The sequence below is a fragment of the Pelophylax lessonae genome (genome assembly GCF_965119305.1).
Source record: "Pelophylax lessonae genome assembly, chromosome: 7".
Lineage (NCBI taxonomy): Eukaryota > Metazoa > Chordata > Amphibia > Anura > Ranidae > Pelophylax > Pelophylax lessonae.
The window spans coordinates 55,027,888-55,052,348 of record NC_138774.1 but is presented as its reverse complement, the minus strand read 5'-3'; the positions used below and the strand labels follow the sequence as shown (position 1 = coordinate 55,052,348).

General features: G+C 41.7%; 1 protein-coding gene across 1 annotated transcript in view; it reads left to right on the top strand.

Annotated features, from left to right (window-relative positions):
* LOC309559561 (estrogen-related receptor gamma-like) overlaps positions 1-24,461 on the top strand; it is a 94,938-nt gene that overhangs the window by 35,682 nt on the left and 34,795 nt on the right. The window contains exon 2 of the mRNA XM_082262867.1: positions 9,038-9,411. Coding sequence (XP_082118993.1) covers positions 9,038-9,411 — 374 coding nt within the window. The remainder of the gene's footprint in view (positions 1-9,037; positions 9,412-24,461) is intronic.

The following is a 24,461-nucleotide window of genomic DNA, read 5'->3' as shown; positions in this document are numbered from 1 at the left end:
AGTCTCCAGCCTTGTATATGGGGAAATAGATATACCATATTTTGGCTTATTCAAGAATAAAAAATACAAAGGTAAAGTGCAGAATCCCATATGAACTACCCTTAGGTCTGATTGCAATGCGACTTTTCAAAGGAGTCCTGAGCGATCTCGTTCACCTGTTCAGCTGCGATTCACATGTGAATTATTAAAGTGTATGACACTAGAATTCGCACCTGCATCGGACTGAAAATTGTACAGGACTTCTTTTAAAAATGCATTGTGGCTGGTCCGCACATATGTGAGCCGACTCTATAGAAAGCCGGTTTGGTTCACATCTCATGCAAATCGGATGGGTTTCAAAATGCATCCAATTCACATGTATGTGAATCGGGGCTAAGTTTATTGCAGAAGAATTCTGGTTGGTGGTATTGTTTTACTTTATGGTTTTTTACATTGTACAACCTAGAAATTTGGTCAGGTGATCTTGGTCAAAGGGAGGATCAGAGTTCAGATTGGTGAACCTCCTTTAGGCAGAGATAACATGACCAGATGCCTAGATTTGTGGTTATATGCCCATCAGTGGAGAGGTTCTGAAGCAATGGGGTTGATTTACTAAAGGCAAATAGGCTGTTCACTTTTCAAGGGAAGTTGACCTTTGCAAGGCAGTTTAGTAAATGAGATGACACTCTGCTGACTTCCATCCAATCATGTGCAAGCAAAAATGCTATTTTTTTTTTCTTTTCCTTTCACGTGATTGGGTATTCTTTGCAAAGTGACATTTCACCCCGGAGGAGTGCCTGGGTTTTAGTGGCTGAATACAGACATACAGCGGCTGCCTACAATGCCACCAGGAGATGCTAGTTTTCATCAAGCTTTAACACATTTGAGCATTCTGTTGTGATTCTATTCACTGGCTAAATGGTTAGCACTTCTACCTAGCAGCATTAAAGCGGAGTTCCGGCCACAAAAACATTTTTTCAATAAACATACCCCCAGGACAGTCAGGGCTAGTACATTCCACAATGGCTAGCCTCTGATCTGTCCCGGTTCACACTTACCTACAAGAAGAAATACTCACTTTTAAAATTTCTTCTCCAGCGTTGCCATATCTGTTGTGGGCAGCTGAAGCCAGCGCGATCCGCTTCTGCGTCCTCTTCTCCCAGAATGCGCCTTCACCGGCCCCTCTCGTCACTTCCGGTGCGGCGCCGCATTCCTCCACAGCTTCTGGGCATGCCCAGAAGCTGTTTAGCAAGGAATGCGGCATCGCACCGGAAGTGACGAGCGGGGCCGGTGCCGTGGGAGCAATGACGTTCAGCTCCCAGGAATCATTGCAAACCGGAAGTGACGGCGCGGGCCGCGGCCGCCGAGGGAGGAAGTGGAAGACAGGTGAGTATTTCTTTCTACAATTACAAGGTAAGTAAAAAAAAATATATCCTAACTATCCAATTCTGTTTCAGGTGGGGAAAAGCAAGCGGATGGCCCCAAAATCGGTTATGTCGATTTTGTGGCCGGAACTCCGCTTTAAGGTCATTGGTTCTAATCCCAACCATGGAACTACCTGCACAGAGTTTGCACATTTTCCCTATGCCTGCATGGGTTTCCTCGGGGTACTCTAGTTTCCTTCCACATTCCAAAGACATGCTGGTAGGTTAATTGGCTCCTGTCTAAATTGGCCCTACTATGTATATGTATGAATGTGAGTTAAGGGACCTTAGATTGTAAGCTCCTTGAGGGCAGGGACTGATGTGAATGTACAATATATATATATATATATATATATATATATATATATATATATATATATATATACATTATGTACAATATATATATATATATATATATATATATATATATATATATATATATATATATATATATATATGTGTAAAGTGCTGAGTAAATTGACAGCACTATATAAGTACATGAAATAAAATAAATACAACACAGACTGTTTTAGCCCTGAAGAAGGGGGAGGCTTTTTCCCCTGAAACGCTGTATTTGATGCTCTTAACCAATAAATGCTTCAAAAAGTCCTTTAAGTGAGATGAACTTTTGTGCCATGCATTCCTCCGTACACATTTAAGAATCTACTATCTGGTGAGCGCTTTCATGTGTCGCTGTCAGAACCACTTTTTAGCACTATCTGTCCAGTGGTATCACACACATATCATGCAAATACAGTGACAGTGTTTATGAAAAGACCCCCACTAACGTTATACTTTTTTTTTTAGACAAATAAAAAATGGGTTGGGACTTTGAGTGAGGCATAAAACTGAGTCTGATTGTAAAGCAAAAACATAAAAATATAAATGTTCATCGAGTTTATTAAGTACAACAGATAATGACAATGTTAAAAATGTATAAATACAAGATAACATGCATGGATCATACCAGTCTGACCAAGACTTAAAAGGGTATGCAGTATCACAGTGGTCTAAACGCTGGAATTCCAAAATAAGAAAATGGTTGAGACAGACATATATATATATATATATATATATATATATATATATATATATATATATGGTGTAGGTTACTTTCTCATTTTTTTTACTTACTTTCTGCAACACCAGTGGTACTCTCTGGTAATATTTCTTATCTCACTATGTTCACTACACTATATCTCATCACCTATTTTTCCATTATTACAGCTCCATGCATCTTATTCATGCTTTGCACAGCACATGCTTTTTCTCCTTTTCTTCTCCTTTGGGTGTATTATACTCATTTCCTGCCTCACCATACATGATACCTAGGATTCATACTTCTCAATACTCATACTCCTTATATATGAATCTACTTATTTCATTATAAATATTCCTAGGTACTATAATGGACAACTAGTCGAGGCTGTGGTTCCTTTTCCCACGGAGATGACAATCATCTCACATCTTTATTTTCCCACCCCACAAGCACATGACATTGCTCCCTCAGCTCCCGGGTGAGACGGTTTCAGAGCACCCTCCTCTACAAGCCCCTTGTGGCGGAATTTTGTACTAATTTTTAGTAGACCACCTTTTGTTGACAGACATTGCCATGCTTTGGCGATGTTACTACCAGACAATTTTGCATATTTTTTTACATTTTTATTCCTTGATAGATTAATGATTGCTTCTGCTCCTGACAAGTGTAGAAACATGAAACGCGTAGAGAATTACAGGACGCAATCCTCAGGACAATTCTTCCTACACCATATATATATGTCTGTCTCAACCATTTTCTTATTTTGGAATTCCAGCGTTTAGACCACTGTGATACTGCATACCCTTTTAAGTCTTGGTCAGACTGGTATTATCCACGCATGTTATCTTGTATTTATACATTTTTAACATTGTCATTATCTGTTGTACTCAATAAAATTGATGAACATTTATATTTTTATGTTTTAGCTTTACAATCAGACTCAGTTTTATGCCTCACTCAAAGTCGCAACCCATTTTTTATTCGTCTTTGAATATTAGGGATGGAGGTACAATGGTCAGTTGCTGGTCCCTTATCCACATATATATATATATATATATATATATATATATATATATATATATATATATATATATTTTTTTTTTTTATCTAAAAAAATGTTATTATTGAAAAAAATAGAAGCAAACATGAAAAACAACAATGAAGAAAACCGTACAGGTCATACAATATAGCATAAAAAGGGGTACATTTACATGTCAGAGTATACAGGAAGAACAGAGTGGCGCAGAATTAGTGCAACAGAACCCATACAGCTGCTGTATCATTTACCAGCTAATAAGGGGAAACCTTAATAGGGCTCACCTATGAACTGCCTTGCAACCTTTCAATAACCATATAACTTTCCCCACTCTAAAGCAACATAAATAAGTACTTGACCTCCCACATGAAGAAGTTGTCAAAACTCCAAAAATATTAGGTAGCTCAGAAAAGAGATAAAAGAAACCCAGAAGAAAAAGAAATGAAGGAGGTCGGGTGCAGAAAGAGAAAGCCAGACAGCAACAGAGAAAAAAGCAAAGATTGAAGAAAGAGGAAAAAAGGAAGGGGTAGGCGAGAGTCCCCCAGAGGTCTATAAGAGCGATGGAATCGGGATCAAGCCACCTCCTCCCAAGTGACAGTCAATAGGCCTCGTTTCCAATCTCTATACCCAAATAGTGATACATGACGTAGTGGATGAAATCATCACTCTCTCTAGGCTCTGACACCAATCAAGATGGGGGATTTTGGGGGCAGCTGGGATGGAGGGAGGAAGGAACAGCAGGGGGATTGCTTGAGAGGGGAGTGTTAATGTCTCTCTATAATAATTACCCACATTCACTGACATAGGGAGCTCTGTGCATTTCCTCACCCACCATTCATATCAGCAGAGTATTTGCCCTTGTGTGCATATAATCGGCACTATGAAAATGGAGTTTAAAATACTTGACACATTTTTTTTTCTATCTAGGAACCAAAAAGTACAGGTGTAGCTTTATATAGCCCCCCCCCGTGTCCCTGTGCCTCGGTCTGTTTTAGGAACTCAAGGACCACTTTACAATTTTAATGTTTTATTTTTCTATTATTACATTTATTCATAGGTTCCAAGTTCCAGTTTTTGTTTAATTGATCAACATGAAATTCCTCAAAAAAAACTCAATTGTGAATAAGAAAAGCCTGCCTGGGTTCCCCCATCCCTTGATATGTACAAGCTCTATATAGATGAAAGGCAGAGCACAGATAGCTATGATGACATAAAAGAGATCAGCCAACCAGATGTCAGTTTATTTGATTTAGCAGGTAAAATACGGTTGTTATCAGTCGTTACCTTTACCTTATTAAATAAATCTACATGGCTTGGTTGAAGGAAGGAACCTGAGAGGTAAATGTAGCAGCCATAATTGGGGTGGTGAATATACACCATTCCATTGACGGACAGTCCCTTTAGATTTCAGTCCAATTTTTGGTCTCTAAAGACAATACTGAAGGAGAATACAGAGCTGGCCGTTCAGATAAACAAAATGGGGTCTGCGATGTTCTGAGAGATGAGGAGGTTCCTGTCCCTGCCTCCCTGATTCTCTAGAGGGTGTCATCCAAATGGACAGAATCCATGTTAAGCATCTCTTTCAAAGGCCATCGAACGGTATTGATCAGGATGTCAAGTGAAGAAGGCGAGAGACAGGTTCTCCTTTCATGTCAGTTCTTATAATAGGCTCTGACTCTTCTGTCCCTCCTATCAGTGTCATCTCTCCCTCCCTTTCCATACAGAGTCTCATCAGGGTGGGCCTGCTGGTCACAAACAATCAGGAGGTGCAGTGAGGTCCCAGGTAGTCTTTTTTAAGTCAATTCTGTTCACTTATCCCAATGTGAAGAGCAATAGTGAAGTATTTTCCATGATATATACACATACAGTGTATATATATATATATATATATATATATATATATATATATTGGATATAAATTTGTAAATTTATAATATTGGATGTCCCAAGCTCAGTTATAAAGGGATATCACTGTCCATGGGCATTGGATGCTTAATATCAGGGCTTTTTTTCAGCTGGAACTTGGTCAAACTCAGTTCCACCACCCTTGGCTCAAGCCCTCTGCTCCTTGCTCACCACTATCACTTGTAAACACAGAAGTCTGACATCTGCGATCATAAGTTACAACTTGTCTCCCAACAGCTTCCACAGATCTGATCTCCTGAGCTGCTCCCACAGGATGTGCAGGATTGGGACAAAGGAGATTCAGATGCCTGGGGTGCAGTGCAAATGCCAACATCCCCACTGAATGATCTCCCGGCAAGTGAGAGAGGCCGAGCCACCTACAGTGAGCAGGGAGGTACTAGAGCCATCCGAATGCTTTAGCCTAATACAGCAACAAAAGTAGGACATGTGGAAGATGGTGGAACTTTTAAGGTGGGGGAGAAGATGGGTCCAGGGGCAGTGGTAGGGGGGGGTTGCATGCTGAAGAGGAGTGAAAGTGAGATGTGGATAGGGGATGCAGAGGGAAGAAGTCTTCTCTATGTATGTAGCGCACCCCCAAACTCTGCACATAGTGCACCCCTGAACTCTGCACTATGTGTGTAATAACCACCCCCCTCCAAAACTCTGCACATAGCGCACCCCTGAACTCTGCACACTGTACGTAATGCACTCCAGGTATTTAATGCCACTGTAAGACCCTCCCACTGAAATTTGACCATGTCCACTATTTGATGGGGTTTGGAAGGTGTGTGTTTGGGGGGGAGGGGGGATCGTGATTAAGTTCCTGCACCTTTTTTCTGAGAAAAAAAAGCCCTGCTTAGTATACTTAAAGTAGAACTATAGGCAAAACCTTATTTTTAATTTTGAATAGAGCAAGGGAGGGTTATAACCAGCGATCGACCGATTATTGATAACTCTGATATATCGGTGGCCGATCTGCACTTTCCCTGATATATCAGAATCGGCCTTTTGATTTACAGATATTGCCGATATTTCAGGAGAGGGCTTGTACTGGGGTGATGCCTGCAGCTAGAGGCATCACCCCGGTACCGGCGTCCATAGCTGATGATCGGCTGTCTTGTAATGACAACCGATGCGGCTGAGAAGCCGCTCGGCTGTCATTCCAAGGAGCGGGAGGGGATGCCCCCCCTCCCGCCGCCTTCCGCAGCTCGCCCGGGTCTCCCGTCCCACCGAGAGACCCGGGCACCCTACCTACACCGCCGCCGTCTGACCGGGTCTCCATTTTTTTTAATCCGGCGCCGAGTCCTGGCGGCGCCGAATTTAAAAAACTTAAAGCATTCAAAACAGCTCAACTTGGCATTTTGAATTGCAATTGAAAGTTGCAGAGGAGGGGTTTGGGGTCTTTTAGACCCCCAGATCCCTCCACCACAGTACCTGTAGACATTAAAAAAAAAAATACACATTTTTTTTAATGTCCAAAAATATTATCGGCCAATATCGGCCGATACCAATATTCGATGACCAAAATATCGGTATTGGCGTTAAAAAAACGATATTGGTCGATCAATAGTTATAACCCCTGTCAGATTGTTTTCCCTTCACTTCCTATCCCATAGGCAAACATAAAGAGGAAATCCTTGCAAAATAAGGGGATTCTTTGGGGAGCCCAAGGTCATTAGAACTAGTATCCCCATTGGAAGATTTCCCATCTATTACCGTTCTGGGAACAACCCAAAATGTGGGATTTTCTTTTACTTTCACTTTCAAAGCAAGCATGTTATACAGCACAGTTCTTGTGCTGTGTCATTTGGCCCCCTGTATCACCTAAGAAACCTGGCCGATTCTGCCAGTTCCTACCCCCCCCCCCCGTAAACTGACCACGATGTATCATGGCTGCCGAGCCCTGACACTGTGGTCATTGCTCCTGTGCCTGTCTTATAGGAAAAAAAAGACGGATCTGTACCTATGTCAGAGGGGCTCCCAGCGATCACGTGACCGCTCAGCTCTCTCTTCCCTCTCTTCCCCTCCTCCCCGGCTGACGTCAGCTGCAGTGCTCGGCCCCGCCCATTGAGCTGTCAGCTGGGCAGAGAAGAGAGCCAAGGGATCAGCTGATCGCTGGGAGCCGGTCTGACATAAGTACAGCTCGACATATTTTTTTCTAAAAAACAGGCACAGGAGCACTTATATTACAGAGTGGATTAGATTATTTTATAGTAGTGGCTTAACAACCACTTTAACATCATACTAGCCATTCAGAAAGTGATATCATCATCTACTATATCTATGTCTTGGACTCTTGGATATGCATCGTATAGAAAGTAATGTCCTAAAATATTCTGTATATATAATCTTTTCCATGGTCTAGAAATACTTTAAAGTGGTTGTAAACCCCTAAAATACAAGACAAAGCATAGTCTTTTATAGTGTGTACATGTCTTTATCCAAAGCAACTAGTGTGATTTCTGTCTCCTCTCTTATTCCTTTGCTATCTGCATGAGTCACTTCCGACACTCTCCAGGAGATCGCCCCAACCCCTCCTCCAGCACAGAGTAGGCGATTGACAGCATCAGCTGTGCATGCTTCCCTATGAGACTGTGTAGAGGGAGGTGTGTCCTTTCCCTCCACTCAGGTCTAAAATTACACTCAGCTCCTTGCTCTATGCTGTGCAGTGTGTGACAACAGATCCTGCCCCCTGCCTCTGGAAGTCAAAAAATGCTGTAAAAAATCTGTACTTTGACTGTCTGTAAAGGAGAGAGGGCTGGAGATAAATATAAAGGAGGATTTGTTTAATCTCTGTGTATCACCTGTAAGGGTTTTTACCTACTTTAAAGTAGAACAGCTTTATGTACATATCCTATCCATGAGTTAGTGTTTAAAAACCCTTCCTTCTGTATATAGCTTGCTAATGTATATTACATGGAAGCAGCCATATTTGTTCGTTAATGTAGTGTTTTACTTCTTAATCCTATAAAACAAATCTATAGGCCTACTAGATGCAGGGGGCTATTTAAACATCAGATACAGCTGATGTGTGTGGCCACCAAAGTGGCACAAAGAGGACTATAGGAATGAGATGCAGGGGGCTGAGTGACGAGAGAGAGAGAAATTCTGAGTTCTCTGTGAAGGACAAATATCTATGACGCAAAACCAAAAATAAGAACAAAAAAATGGAAGAGTAAGCATGTAAAAGAGTGATTCGCATCAAAAACAACTTTACAGTAAACAACGAAAGTAATATACCCAAATAGTAGGATCCCAAAATCCTTAGTTAGCAGCAACACATCCCATATTTCAGTTTAAGAGTTCATAAGCTATTGAATTTTAGCCAACTATACCACTAAAGGGTTGTTAGCTGCACAGAAGTCCATATATATGTCTATAACCGTCATAGTCACTGCAGACTACATGGTCTGAGCAAAAAGTAGACCCACCCAAATGCAACATTGATGAGCAGCACAGAAGCTGATTTTCAAATTTTAAGAAGAGACTTCTGGATCTTACGTAGATTTCAAGTGGACACAACTTGGTATTACAAATGGTTACTGATAATTGTATTGGTTAATGGTAGGTTATCTTATAAAACACAATGCCAGCAATGTATAAAGTGATGGTTTGTGATGGGGTTTCATGATGCTCTTTTTTGTTGTCTTCCAGGTTTCTTTGCGGGATATCACACAATCTGAACCTTCAAGTCAAAGCTGAGCCATCCAGCCCAACGCTACAGATGGAAACGAGCGGGTACTTTAGCCCAGGAGGGATGTCAGATACCAGCAGTAGCTATGGGCTCTCTGTTGGAGGACAATCTCAGGGTTTGGACTCTCCCACTGCACTGCTTGGATTCCCTGATACCAGTGAAAAGTTGTTTGCAGACAGTCCACCTTCCATGGGGGAGGACTCCGGCATGCAGTGTGTCCTCAGGTCTGTCCCCAAGCGACTGTGCCTGGTGTGTGGAGACACGGCCTCAGGATATCATTATGGAGTGGCTTCTTGTGAGGCCTGCAAAGCATTCTTTAAACGCACAATACAAGGTGAGAACCCCCATTTTCCTTAGGTCTATGTGCATTTCTCTGCTATTATATAATTTAATAGGTTTCTAGTTCAATCTTATTTTATTAAGAATGAAAAACCATACAATACTACAAATAGATATAATTAAGAATACACAAGACTTGCACTGTTGGTCATCACGTGGTCCTCAATGGTTATACATACAAGGATACATCATTAGAATATCACAATTTTTGGTAGCATTGCTATAATAGACACATAAATCAGATAATATCACTGATAGACCACAGCACTGTGGTATTGTCCAGTCACATATCCTCAATAAGATTTGATATCCTGTTCAGTAGTAAGGAATCCAATACATTCCATTGGGCCTTAGGATAAAATGCTACATGCCAGCCAAAGTGCAGCCATTGGAGACAATGTTTAAGCATACAGGACTGAATAGGTGGTAGAATGTCAAACCATTTGCCATGTCATTTACAGTATATCTTTTTTTTTAATCAAGAACAAGTTTATTGAGATGCCAACAAACATTACATTAAAGCATTAAATCAGGTGCATGCAAAACAGAATATGTACATCCAAAATACATGCAGTTTACCATCTTACAGACAAATAACAACTATCATCTCCCCATTCCTTCCCATGAAATAACATGAATGCAATTATTAGTGTAACAGTCTGTCCAATACCAGATCAGTGGGAGCTAGACCCGGGGCGGCCAGCCAACCACCCCATACCTTCTCAAATTTTTGAGGAGAACCCCTATGTTGATAAGTTTCTCAATGCGCAGCGTGTTACCCATCTGTTCAAGCCACATCCTATGCGTGCGGGGCTCAGGTGCGATCCATTGTACCAGCAAAAGTCTGCGTGCCTGAAACAGGGCTCTCGCCACCGCCTTCCGCAGACATCTGTCCTGGGTGACCGTGTCGAGTATACCCATCAAGCATTGTCTGGGATCCAGAGGGACATATACAGTATATCTTAACACTCTAGTGGAAGGATCTTGCACTGGTGATCCTTACAAGGGGACCTCACTCTTGCTGTTAATTATTTTTCATCAATGTTATTGATGACCTGTGTATTTCTGTGCATCACCATTCAGGCAGTCCCATTTATGGCAGTGAGACTTCCACATATATTTGCAAATGTTGTACAACTAAAACCTCTGTTTTTTAAGGAAATTGTTAGACGATGTAATTCACTTTTTTTTTGCTGGCTAACTGGTAAGTGTGCTAGGAAATTAAGCTGTTTAAATTTAGGGTTAAGTTGGGCTTTAAGGGTTAATAGTAAACCTTAAAATGGTAATGCCTAACAGCATTCTTTTTTAATTTCTGGGTTAAAAACTAGAAAAGCCCCCAACAGGCCCAACCCCCCCCCCCCTAATGTGCAAATTGCATTCTGGGATGTAGGGTAAGGCAGGCTAGATCTCGGACTCGATGATAAAGACAATATTTTCTTATTGTATGTACCCAAATTCAGGGCTTGCTGAGGTATTAGGAGGTAAAGGAAACATTGTGATGCAGGCATAAGGCTGCTTATGTTAGCCAAAACTATTTTTTAATGACAGGTCCACCTTAAATGTTGATTCTAGAGCAGGTAACTCAGATGTAACCATCTTTATCTAGGAGTGTAAAAAACTTCTGGTTATCTTTGTTGAGTGGTCCTGGACAGGATTGGCTAGTTTCATGGAGTCTTTCCCTCCATTGCTATTGCTCCTATGGGGGACAGCCTAGGATCTGAGCTTTCAGAGAGTTATCATGAATATTAATGGTGTATTGAATGACATGGCAGCCTGTCTATAGCTGTAATTCTAGGCTGATCCGACTGCCATTTTGCCCTCCCCAGGTTCCACACAGAAACAATAATATTTGACAGCTCCCTGATGGATGAGGCCAGAGGTTATAACAACATAATTAAATGTTTATTGATTCATCTTCATAACTAAACAGGTGAAGAGAAATCACCTAATCACAGCACTCGTAGGAGTCCAAGGATTAACCCTGTGGAAGATGTGAGTACTGGAGCCACAATATGGCAGATGGCTTGGCTATGTGATGCAAGTATAGGCTCCCTGTAGCCTTCCAAGTAGTAAATCACAGCATATCATACAAACTACTGATGGGCCATAGCCTGTCCTAGCTTGTCCCAGGCAGAGAACCCACGTACAGGGAGAATATCCTAGCATAAGTGGATAGCAAGGTTCTCTGCAAATCAGATATGCAATACATTTATATAGAAATGGGATGTGTCCGAACTTAAAAACAGCTGTCTCCAGAGTGCAGGCCGGATGTGACCCTTTGTTTGCCTTTATCCAGCCCTTAAGGGGGATTTTCTTCCCACTGATATGAGGCACTATTCTGCCCACTGACCCCAACAATGAGGCACCATTCTTCCCACTGCCACCATTGACACCACTAACGGGGTATTTTTCCTTCCACTGATACCTATGATAGGGCAATACTCCTTCCACTGACACCAACAATGGTGCATAGTTCCTTCCACTGATATTAACGATTGGGCACTATTCCTCCCACTGACACCAATGATGGGGCACTAGTCCTCTAAGTAATACCAATGATGGGTTACTATTCCTCCTACTGACCACAAGTGAATATTTTTTTACTCCCACTGGTCGCCAAGCCTGAGACATTGAGGTTGATTTACTAACATTGGAGAGAACAAAATCTAGTGCAACTCTGCATAAAAACCAATCAGCTTCCAGTTTTTTTTTTTGGTCAAAGCCTAATTGAACAAGCTGAAGTTAGAAGCTCACTGGCTACAATGCACAGCTGCACCAGATTTTGTATTCTCCAGCTTTAGTAAATGAACCCCAATGTTTACTTCCACTGATTCCCCAAGCCTTGGATATTGTCTACTCCCACTGATCACCAAGCCTTAGACATTGTCTACTCCTACTGATCCCTAAGCCTTAGACATTGTCTACTCACACTGATCACCAAGCCTTAGACATTGTCTACTCCTACTGATCCCTAAGCCTTAGACATTGTCTACTCCTACTGATCCCTAAGCCTTAGACATTGTCTACTCCCACTGATCACCAAGCCTTAGATGTTGTCTACTTATATTGATCACAAAGCCTAAGACATTGTCTACTCGCACTGATCACCAACCCTTAGACATTGTATACTCACACTGATCACCAAGCCTTAGACATTGTCTGATCCCACTGATCACAAAGCCTTAGACACAGTCTACTCCCACTGATCATCAAGCCTTAGACTTTGTCTACTCCTAATGATCACCAAGCTTTAGACATTGTCTACTCCCACTGATCACCAAGTCTTAGATACTGTCTACTCCCACAGATCACCAAGCCTTAGATGTTGTCTACTTACATTGATCACAGAGCCTTAGACATTGTCTACTTGCCCTGATCATTGAGCCTTAGACATGGTCTACTCCCACTGATCACAAAGTCTTAGATACTGTCTACTCCCACTGATCACCAAGCCTTAGATATTGTCTACTCCCACTGATCACCAAACCCTAGACATTGTCTACTCCCACTGATCACCAAGACTTAGACATTGTCTATTCCTACTGATCCCTAAGCCTTAGACATTGTCTACTCCCACTGATCACCAAGCCTTAGATGTTGTCTACTTTCATTGATCACAAAGCCTTAGACATTGTCTACTCGCCCTGATCACTGAGCCTTAGATATTGTCTACTCCCACTGATCACCAAGCCTTAGATGTTGTCTACTTACATTAATCACAGACACTTAGACATTGTCTACTCGCACTGATCACCAAGCCTTAGACATGGTCTACTCCCACTGATCACCAAGTCCTAGATATTGTCTACTCCCACTGATCACCAAGCCCTAGGCATTGTCTACTCCCACTGATCACCAAGCCTTAGATATTGTCTACTCCCACTGATCACCAAGCCTTAGACATGGTCTACTCCCACTGATCACCAAGCCTTAGATATTGTCTACTCCCACTGATCACCAAGCCTTAGACATTGTCTACTCCCGCTGATCACCAAGCCTTAGATATTGTCTACTCCATCTGATCACCAAGCCTTAGACGTTTTCTACTCCCACTGATCACCAAGCCTTAGATATTGTCTACTCCCACTGATCACAGAGCCTTAGATATTGTCTACTCGCACTGATCACCAAGCCTTAGACATGGTCTACTCCCACTGATCACCAAGCCTTAGACATTGTCTACTTGCCCTGATCACTGAGCCTTAGACATTGTCTACTCCCACTGATCAACAAGCCTTAGACATGGTCTACTCCCACTGATCACCAAGCCTTAGATATTGCCTACTCCCACTGATCACCAAGCCCTAGACATTGTCTACTCCTACTGATCACCAAGCCTTAGATATTGTCTACTCCCACTGATCACCAAGCCTTAGACATTGTCTACTCCCGCTGATCACCAAGCCTTAGATATTGTCTACACCCACTTACCACCAAGCCTCAGACGTTGTCTACTTACACTGATCATCAAGCCTTAGACATTGTCTACTCCCACTGATCACCAAGCCTTAGACACAGTCTACTCCCACTGATCACCAACCCTTAGACACGGTCTACTCCCACTGATCACCAAGCCTTAGACATGGTCTGCTCCCATTGATGCTGGGGCATTTTCTATTTTCAGCCCTCCTAACGTTTGAGGAACAGTAACCTGGCCCTTTATTTAGAAAGTATGGAGACTCCTGCTCAATATTTCAGTTCACTAAGGCAGAGCAAAGCTCAGTAATGATATTTAAAGTGAGGTTACCCAAAGCAGACAGTCAGATTTCAATTGCCTATAGTCCAATCAGCCACAGATAATTTCTGTTATGGCTTGTTACACTTTGGACACCATCACTGTTCATTGTTGACTAGACAGATTCAGGTGGGGTTCCATGCTGTGAGTGACACAACCTGGTGGAGGTATCCCTTAGGTGTCTGCTCTTTCTGTACAGTGATACTTTTCCGTTTCTCACTTTGTGTTCCACTCTCAGGAGGTTATGGATTCTTACGTTGCAAGTGAGCTGAGGCCTTAAATTGGTGGAATAATCTCATTGATCTGCGTGTGAAGGCTCAATATGGCCAGTGAAAGAGAAAAGGCAATAGTTTGCTTCCTCTTGTATCCTGTCCATTAGCTGTTAACCCCTTAGGCACCACCTTCCTTTGCTGGTAATGGAATCCTGCTAATAGAGTGGAGATCAAACTGACTGGTAAAAATGTTTTACATGAGAGTGGCAGATGAAACACATACAGAAGAAAAAACAATGTACAAACTGTTCTTTATGAACTGAGTGGACATAGCTCTCTCATTCCTAAGGCGAAGATAGACATGATAATTGTACTGTACATAATACTGCGGTCAAATATAGACCAATTAGTGTGATTACCCACTTAAGGACCAGACCTATCTATTTCTGACACTTGTTTACAAGTTAAAATCAGTATTTTTTACTAGAAAATGACTTAGAACCACCAAACATTATATATATATATATATATATATATATATATATATATATATATATATATATATTTTTAGAAGAGACCCTTGAGAATAAAATGGAGGTCGTTGCAATACTTTATGTCCCACTGTATTTGTGCAGTGGTCTAACAAGCGCAATTTGTTTGGAAAAAATACACTTCTTTTTTAAATTAAAAAATAAGACAACAATAAAGTTCGCCCAATTTTTTTCTATAATGTGAAAGATAATGTTAAACCAAGTAAATAGATACCCAACATGTCATGTTTCAAAATTGCGCACGCTCATGGAATGGTGACAAACACTTAAATATCTCCTTAGGCGACATTTTAAAAATTTCTGCAGGGTTCCAGTTTAGAGTTACAGAGGGGGTTTTGGGGCGGGAATAATTGCTCTCCCTCTAGGGATCGCAGCGATACCTCACATGTGTGGTTTGAACACCGTTCACATACGTGGGTGCGACTTGCATTTGTGTTCGCTTCTGGGGGGCACTTTACATTTTTTTGTTCTTATTTATTTTACTTTTATTTTTACACTGTCCCTTTAATAAAAAAATTTTGATCATTTTTTTTCCTGTTACAAGGAATGTAAACATCCCTTGTAATATTAATAAGAAGGACAGGTCCTATTTAATGTGCGATTTGGGGTCAAAAAGACCTCAGATCTCACATCTACCCTTAAAAGCAAAAAAGAAAAAAAAATTGTAATTTTTTTTTCAGCAAGAAAAAAATGGGCCCTTTAAGGCCGTTGGAAGGAAGCGACGTATGACATTGCTCTGGTCCTCCAAGGCCATAGAGTTGAGTGGGGGCCTCCTCGCCCTCACTCGATGTCCTGCCTGGGACATGGACAGATTGGATCATTTTTCCCACTACCGGCGGCTCTGGTAAGCGGCGAAAACGGGCGGTAAGCGGCGCGGAGGGGGGGCACCTCTACCGCTGCCCATAAAAGTGATCCTGCGGCGAATGGGACCAGTTTTATGTGAAAGAGGACCGCCGGCCAAGTAAGAAAATAACAGGGGTTGTGCTATCTGCTGCCATAACACCGGTATTTAACGTCAAAGTACCAACGTAACACTGCGGCGGGCATTGTGGTTAAAGTGGATGTGGTTAAAGTGGAATTTCAATCTCCCAAACAACATTGAATATTTGTAATTCTTATACTGCTAACATTAATAAATAGATAGGAAAGTATATAATATTTACTTGTTTTAAACTTTTTTTTTTTTACATTTCTTCACTTACTTTCTGGTTTCTTGCCTAGGCAAATAATGTCATGCATCCCAGGAGTCTTCAGGAGGGGAGGACCTGAAAACCTTTTCTAGGGTTCCTTCAAAATAATAAGGCTGATAAGGACTGTTGTATGGCATGTATAGGCAAAGGAATGACAGCGCTATATATAGGTATACCCAAATAAATACGTTTACAATCCTTAAAAGTGCTTAATCAAAAATCCTACTGTGTGGGGAAAAAAAAATATTACTAAATTGATATTGTATCAAAAACGATTAGCTTATCTGAGTATGTAATAAAAAAAAGTGTTCTTTTTTTTGTAACCTGGGGGGTATTAAATTAAGTTTAGGGGTATTCAAAAAACATATGCTGGGAGCACCATATTTATGGTGTTATGTATGTTGAATTTCTGTTTTGTAACAGAAACTCAGTAACTCAGTTTTTTTTTTCTTCGAAGAGTGCATGTGATCAGCACAGGGCCAATCAGCACTGTCCAGGCAGAGGGTCAGGGGTCCTGCAGCCTCATAGGACAATCAGAGTAGAATTAAAACTCCTCCTACAAGCTTTAACCAGTGCTTGACCAGACACCGATAGAAGTCAAAAGACTGTTATATACTGCTGATGAGAAAAGGTATTTAGCAGTGTAGATTTCTTAAAATAATTGCATTTCCATGTTCTGTGTACTGTGGGAGACCAGATATAGTGAATGCAGAGTCCTGGGTTTTGTAATGCTTTAAAACAGAGCTCCAGCCCCCACCAAAATAAAAGTCAGCAGCTACAAAAAAAAAAATAACAGGTACCTGCCCCCCCCCCCCCCCCCCCCCCCCGAAAGGTGCCAATTGTGGCAGTGGAGGGGTTGGGGAAACAAACGAGCTTCCCCTTTTGGCTGGAGCTCCGCTTTAATTATGACAATTTCCCCTTAAGGCATTACATGTTAAGATTTCCTTTTAGGATATAAATATTGGAAATGAAATATGTGTTTTGGGTTTGGGATAGATGTTGGGGTTAAGGAACAGGATAAAGGATCCCTGAAAAGATGTGGCTCCCTGTTGAATGAAAAGCATATCATAAAGCGGTTGTAAACCCTTCCATATATCCAGTGGAGTGACTGGCCTCAGGTGATACACAGAGATGAAAAAGATCCTCCTACATACGTTGTACCTGTTTAGATGCAGCCTTCTCTTTTTCTACATCCATTCCAAGTCTGAGCTTTCAGAAAACAGGGGGCAGAAATTACACATTGCAGAGCTTAGTGAGGAGAGCTGAGAGCTTATTGTAGGGAGGGGACACACCTCCCTTCACACATTAACATGGCTATAGCTGTCAAGCATAGGCTGGGTGCTAGAGCTCCCTCCCCTGTCACCTCTTTTTCTCTAGGTGTCAGGAAAACTTGTCAGAAGTGACTCATGCTCATAGCAGAGGTAGGAAGCAGCAGACTGAAATGACACTTAGAGCTCTTAATTGAGATAAGTACACGCTATAGAGGGAAATGCTTTGTTCTTATTTAATGTCTGAGATTTAAAGCCACTTTAATGCAACCTGTGAACCCTAAAAATAGAAGCTCCATTTAAGCCTCTGATCCTATTGATGTAACACTGTAACATACAGTAGTTTGTCAGGTTGAAAAAAGACACAAGTCCCTCTAGCTCAACCAATAAAAAACAAAAAAGAACCCAACCATACAATCCCATATACACAATCCTATACCCACAGTTGATCCAGAGGAAGGCAAAAAAAACCCAGCAAAGCATGATCCAATTTGCTACACCAGGGGGAAAAAAATTCCTTCCTGATCCCCAGAGAGGCAATCGGATATTCCCTGGATGAACTTTACCTAAAAATTAAATATTAGTACCCAGCTATATTATGTATACCTAGGAAAGAATCCAGGCATTTTTAAAGCAATCTAGTGAGCTGGCCAGGAACACCTCTGGAGGGAGTCTATTCCACATTTTCACAGCTCTTACAGTGAAAGAAACCTTTCCGTATTTGGAGACAAAATCTCTTTTCCTCTAGATGTAAAGAGTGCCCCCTTATCCTCTGTGATGACCTTAATGTGAATAACTCAACTCAGTTCACTATATGGACCCCTTATGTATTTATACATGTTAATCATATCCCCCCTTAACCACTTGCCTACGTCGCTGGACTCCTCCCCCTGTAGGCGGCGCTCTAGAGCTCCGCCGGAGGCGAGCTCCCGCTGTTTTCATTCACAGCGGGAGTCGGGCCAGGGGAGGAGCGGAGGCGATCGCCGCCGCTCTTCCCCGATCGTCGGGGAATCGAGTTTGGAGATCCGCCCGCCTGTGTAAACAGAGTGGGCGGATCTCCTCAGTGACAGGGAGTGACAGATCGGAGTGTTCAGCATAGCTGAACATCCGATCTGTCCCTCACTCACTCAGTCACCTCCCCCCCCACACGTCAGTAAGCACCAGGCATACATTAACCCCTCCCTCTCCAATAAAATTAACCCCTTCCCTGCCAGTGTCATTTTTACAGTAACAGTGCATATATATAGCACTGATTACTGCAGTAATGTCACTGGTACCCCCAAAAGTGTCAAAAATGTCAGTCAAGGGTCCGATCTGTCCGCCGCAATGTCGCAGTCCCGCAAAAAAATCGCAGATCGCCGCCATTACGCGTTAAAAAAAACACCAAAAACGACAGAAATCTTTCCCTTAGTTAGTAAACGCAATAACTTTTGCGCAAACCAATCAAAATACGCTTATTGTGATTTTTTTTACCAAAAATAGGTAGCAGAAAACAAATTGGCCAAAAATTTTAAAAAAATTTGATTTTTACATATTTTTTGGGAGGAATTTCATATAAAAGAATGTTAAAAATATTGTTAATTTTTTCAAAATAAACGCTCTTTTTTTGTTTATAGCGCAAAAAGTAAAAACTGCACAGGTGATCAAATACCACCAAAAGAAAGCTCTGTTTGTGGGAAAAAAAAGACGTAAATTTCGTTTGGGTACGGCGTCGCACGACCGCGCAATTGTCAGTTAAAGTCGCACAGCGCCGAATCGCAAAAAGTGGCCCAGACGTAAGACAGCAAAATCTTCCGGTGGTAAAGTGGTTAATCTCCTCTTCTCAAGAGAGAATAAATTCAGTTCTAATCTTTCCTCATAGCTGAGCTCCTCCATGCCTCTTATCAGTTTGGTTGCTCTTCTCTGCACTTTCTCCAGTTCCCTGATATCCTTTTTGAGAACTGGTGCCCAAAACTGAACTGCATATTCCAAATGAGGTCTTATTAATGATTTGTACAGGGGCAAAATGATATCTCTCTCTCTCTCTCTCTGGAGTCCATGCCTCTGTTAATACAAGAAAGGACTTTGCTTGCTTTGGAAACCACAGCTTGGCATTGCATGCTATTATTAAACTTATGATCTGCCAGAACACCCAGATCCTTCTCCGCTATGGATTCCCACAGTTCTACTCCCCCCAGTATGTATGATGCATGCATATTCTTAGCCCCCAAGTGCGTAACTTTACATTTATCAACATTAAACCTCATTTGTCACATAGTTGCCCAATGAAACAGTGCATTGAGGTCAGCTTGTAAGTTGGAAACATCCTGCAAGGAAGTTATTCCACTGCAAAGCTTGGTGTCATCTGCAAAGACTGAAATGCTACTTTTAATCCCAGACCCTATATCATTTATAAAGATATTAAAAAGTGAGGGTCCCAACACTGAACCTTGGGGTACACCACTGATAACCTTAGACCATTCAGAGTAAGAATCATTAACCACTACTCTCTATATTCTATCTTTTAGACAATTTTCTATCCATTTACAAACTGATCTTTCCAAGCCAGTAGACTTTACCTTACACATTAGCCGTGTGTGGGGAACTGTGTCAAACGCTTTTGCAAAATCCAAGTATACTACGTCCACAGCCACCCCTCTGTCCAAGGTTTTACTTACCTCCTCATAAAAAGAAATCAGGTTTGTTTGACAACTTCTGTCTTTCATGAATCCATGCTGTCTGGGGCTTAAAATATTTTTTTCCAGCAAGAACTCATCTATATGGTCTTTTATTAAACTCTCCAGTATCTTCCCAACTATAGAAGTTAAACTAACAGTTCCATAGTTACTTGGTAAAGACTTTGATCCTTTTTTAAATATAGGCACCACACTGGCCCTGCGCCAATCCAGTGGTACTATTCCAGTCCTTAACGAGTCCCTAAAAATTAGAAACAAAGGCTTTAAAATAACAGAGCTCAATTCTTTTAGGATCCATGGGTGGATACCATCTGGTCCAGGTGCTTTATCCACCTTTATTCTGTCTAGATATTTCTGGATCATATCACTTTTGAGCCATTGTGGATCATTTAGGGCTGTGTCAATACCATCCTCATTATGGTCATGAGGTCCCCCATGCTCCTTTGTATACACAGAGCTGAAGAAAGTATTTAATAAATTTGCCTTCTCTTACTAGTTACTTTGTAAAGGGCCTACATGCTCAGACCTGACCTTTTTACTATTAATATTTTTGAAGAAAGTTTTGGGGTTTGTCCAGTATACGCCTTTTATAAAGCAATTCTGGTAAAGGATTCAACTTGCCGATATCCACCCAGAACTGCAATATCCGTTTAAGGAAAAGTACAGCCAAAGCTTGTTTGGCTTTACTTCTGTGGATTACAGGGGTGCAGTTCGTTCTGCACTCCTGTGACAGTTTTCAGCAGACAGTGGGCTGAAGTCCGCTGTCAGCTGACGTCACAGAGCCTGTCCATGCTGAGACAAGATGCTGCATCAACCTAGGTAAGTATGATTATAAATTAAAAAACATCCCCATACTTCTCTCTTAAGGGTGGATGGGTCTTATCTATGCTATTCTAAGCAGGTCAGAATTCTGATAATAATACGACACTAATAGTGATTATAATAAACACAAGTCTATATAAGAGGCTTATTTGATTTATCCACTGATATGTCTAGGTCTTGTTCATTCATTCATAACAATTTCTGGTTTAACCCCTAACTGCCGAGCTGCAATTGAGGCCACAACCCTTAATTGAAGTATTGATGGTAGGCTGTGGCAAGTTTTCACAGGGATGGATGCTGTTCCATCCTGACACAGGAACCCGAGGAGGCATCCGTCAGGCAAAAGAGAGCAGTCAATATTCATTAGTGTGTGAGATTTGAGTGGCAGAGCGGCCCTTTACATCGTAACACGCGGCCCCCCCAGGGGACATTGCTGCCGTTATACACCAGGCTCTGCCTCTCCTCCACTTTCTCTCTGTTTATTCTCATTTGTAATTAAATAAGCTGCAGATACCCCAAAGGAATGGGGGGGAAGATCTGATGGAGGGAGATGAACCAGAATATCAGGCTTACATCTGTCTTTCTGTCACCATTTAGGAGTGCACTGGCTGGGCACAGAAGAGGGCCTTGTGCATCTGTGCCGTGTTTAGGCATACCAAGAACACCGGATGGCAGTTGTATGTGAGCACATTATTCAACTGCCAAAAGGTTCTTTTCTATTAACATGCATGCTCAGATTGCCATGTACATAACATATGACAATTTACTTTATTGTGTTATTATCATTTCAAAAGTATGTGATCACATTATTCAACTGCCAAAAGGTTTTTGTCTATTAACATGCATGCTCACATTGCCACGTCCATATGACAGTTTGCTAGTATAGGTAGGGGCCTTTCATTACCTTACCTAAACATAAACCCAATCACTAAATTTCCATATAATCTTTAACATGTTATTGTAATTTCAAAACTTGTACCCCATCTTTTTAAAGCTGAACTCTATAACATTATATGGAACTATATGGATGGCATAATTGCGTTGGTCCAGCTTGGTACAATGTAAGTATGCATTACTTATACCTGAAGGACCACAAGGGAATCCTAAAATCACAGTGACAGCTGAAAACCTTCGGGTCCTGTTGGTATTCTGTGCGAGCGACTTCCCCTCTGCACACCGACTACAGGGGTGTCTCAATCAGCATTGCTGCCATTTATAGAATGCCTTCTATTTTTTTTTCTTTTTTTTAACAAGGCATTTTCTGATTGGACAAGGAGAATATCATGATGTCATTAACCCACCTTTCAACCTCATCCATTTAGAAAACTCATTGTATTAATTAAAAAAAAAAAAAGAAAAAAAAACAGGGCATTCTATGAATGGCGGCAGTGCTGAGTGTGCAATCCCCTGTAGCCAGTGTGCAGAGGCAAAGCAGCACTGCAAAGAATGCCAGCAGGACCCAGAGGTTTGTGGCTATCACTATAGTACAGGGACTTTCAGCTTCCCAGGTTGTTCTTCAGGTATGGTAATGCATATTTACATTGTGCCAAGCTGGACCAATATAAGTGTTCATTGAATGGTGGCAGTCCTGAGCAACTAATTCCTTGTGGTCAGTGCGCAGGGAGGAAGCCGCTCCCACAGAACACCAGCAGGACCTGAACACCACAGCTATCACTGTATTTGCATTGACTACTACAGTGATTGTCAGCTTCCCCACCGGCCCCTCAGGTATGAGTAATACATACGTACATTGTGGCCACGCTGGACCAATGTAAGTATGCAATCCAAAAAAAATTCAGCTTTAAATAAGTGATAAGCATCCTTGTTTAGGAAATTCCTGTTTTGTGGTGACAGCGCTCAGTAGCGGTCTACTAATTGCTGTCCTGCATTGTCACCCAATCAACTGTGCCTCCGGTGGTGACTAAAAGCATCCATGCTAAAGCTCATTATGCAAGCATGTTCTGCAATTTCCACCCTAAGGAAGTCCACCCTAAGCAATGACATAGAGCCACAACCACTGTAGCGCATGCATGTAGGCAGGAAAGCAGCAGTACTGAGATGTAAGAAAGGGATAAAAAAGTGAAAATAGTTGGCAAAGTTCATCGCACTCTTTCCTTGTGGCATATCATTTTTTTCTAACATTACAGTTGGCTTTAGGAACTGCCATTTCCGTACAGGTACCTATTAAAATCAGACTTTTAGAGTGCAGCTGTCATTTTCCAAGGTAGACCAGGCTGCAGAGAACTGACATTGTCATATACAAGGTCCAATGATATATCCGTAAAATAAGAAACTCCCACTGTGTAAATAAAACGTCATGCTATATAAAAGTTCTGAGCAAGCATCTCCTTGATAACTCACTGTAATGATTCTTCAGCTGTAGGGACACAGAGTGAAATGAGTAAATTAGGAAAGGACATATCCAGTGCCGTGGGCCGGTTTCCTCTTCTGTGTAACCTGTGACAACACTATAGGAATCTGCCCTTTGCAGCACAAAATTGTCTTATACTAGCAAACACCCTCTCAATTTTGCATCTTTCTTTTTAGATTTGATCAGAAATTTTTGATTGCTGTGAACATTGATCTTCAGAACATTTTGATTGCTGTGAACAAAGAAAACAATCCGACTGTCTACTTCTCAATTTCATCCTAATAAAATAATTTGTAAAACCAGGCTCCCCTCATACTTTCCTTAAGGAAAAAACTAGTAAACAAAGTGCTGCCCCTCTACAAAGATAGATACCTACACCTTAGGATACTTCTTTTGGGTATGGGTGGTTTGGCGACTTGGGCTAAATATCTGAAACTGTTGCTATTTTATCTGTCTTTTTATGCCAGGAAGGCTCTATTGCAAAATTGGAGGGGGTCCGCTCCTCCGACGGTCGCCCAATGGCGGGCGCTGGTGGACTCGGCCCTTCCGCTATACAAACTGACTTATATGGGCCACCAATGCCCACAGAAGTTTGGGAAGATATGGGACCCGTGGCTTGGGGCTAGGTCTATACAACTTTAGATCTCTGGGACTTGGCTTGGTGGCGGGGGAGCTGTTCCACTTCTTTATGTTCCTGGGCGATGTATTGGTTACTATTCCCCCTGGGGGATTGGGGGGGAGGCACGGAGGTGGTGCCCCCTACCTTGGTCCTCTGTCCCCACACCCGCTCCTCCCCCGGAGACCCTGAATTTCCGTGGATTTGGGACTTGGTTACTGTTGTGTTTTTTTACTTATGTCTATCACTCCATGACAACATCCTTTGCTAGTTTTTGCTGTTTGCATACCATATTTGCATTTGTGCACGTAATATTAGTTTATGCTGTTTTTGATTTCTTTATTGGATAATGTACCTTGATGGTTGTATCTAATGTATTGCTGTTCTTTTATCAATAAAACTTTTCTGTTAAAAAAAAGATAGATACCTACATACAAGCTACCCAAAAAAATACAAAAGAGTCTCGGCCAAATGGTTGGAGGAACCCTCTAACACTGAGACTGATTAGGTGGGGTGCCAGCTAACGGTTTGTTTATATCAGATCAGCTTTAACTTCCCCTTAGTATAGAGTTCCAGCTGTGGGCTATCTTGCTGATTAATCATAC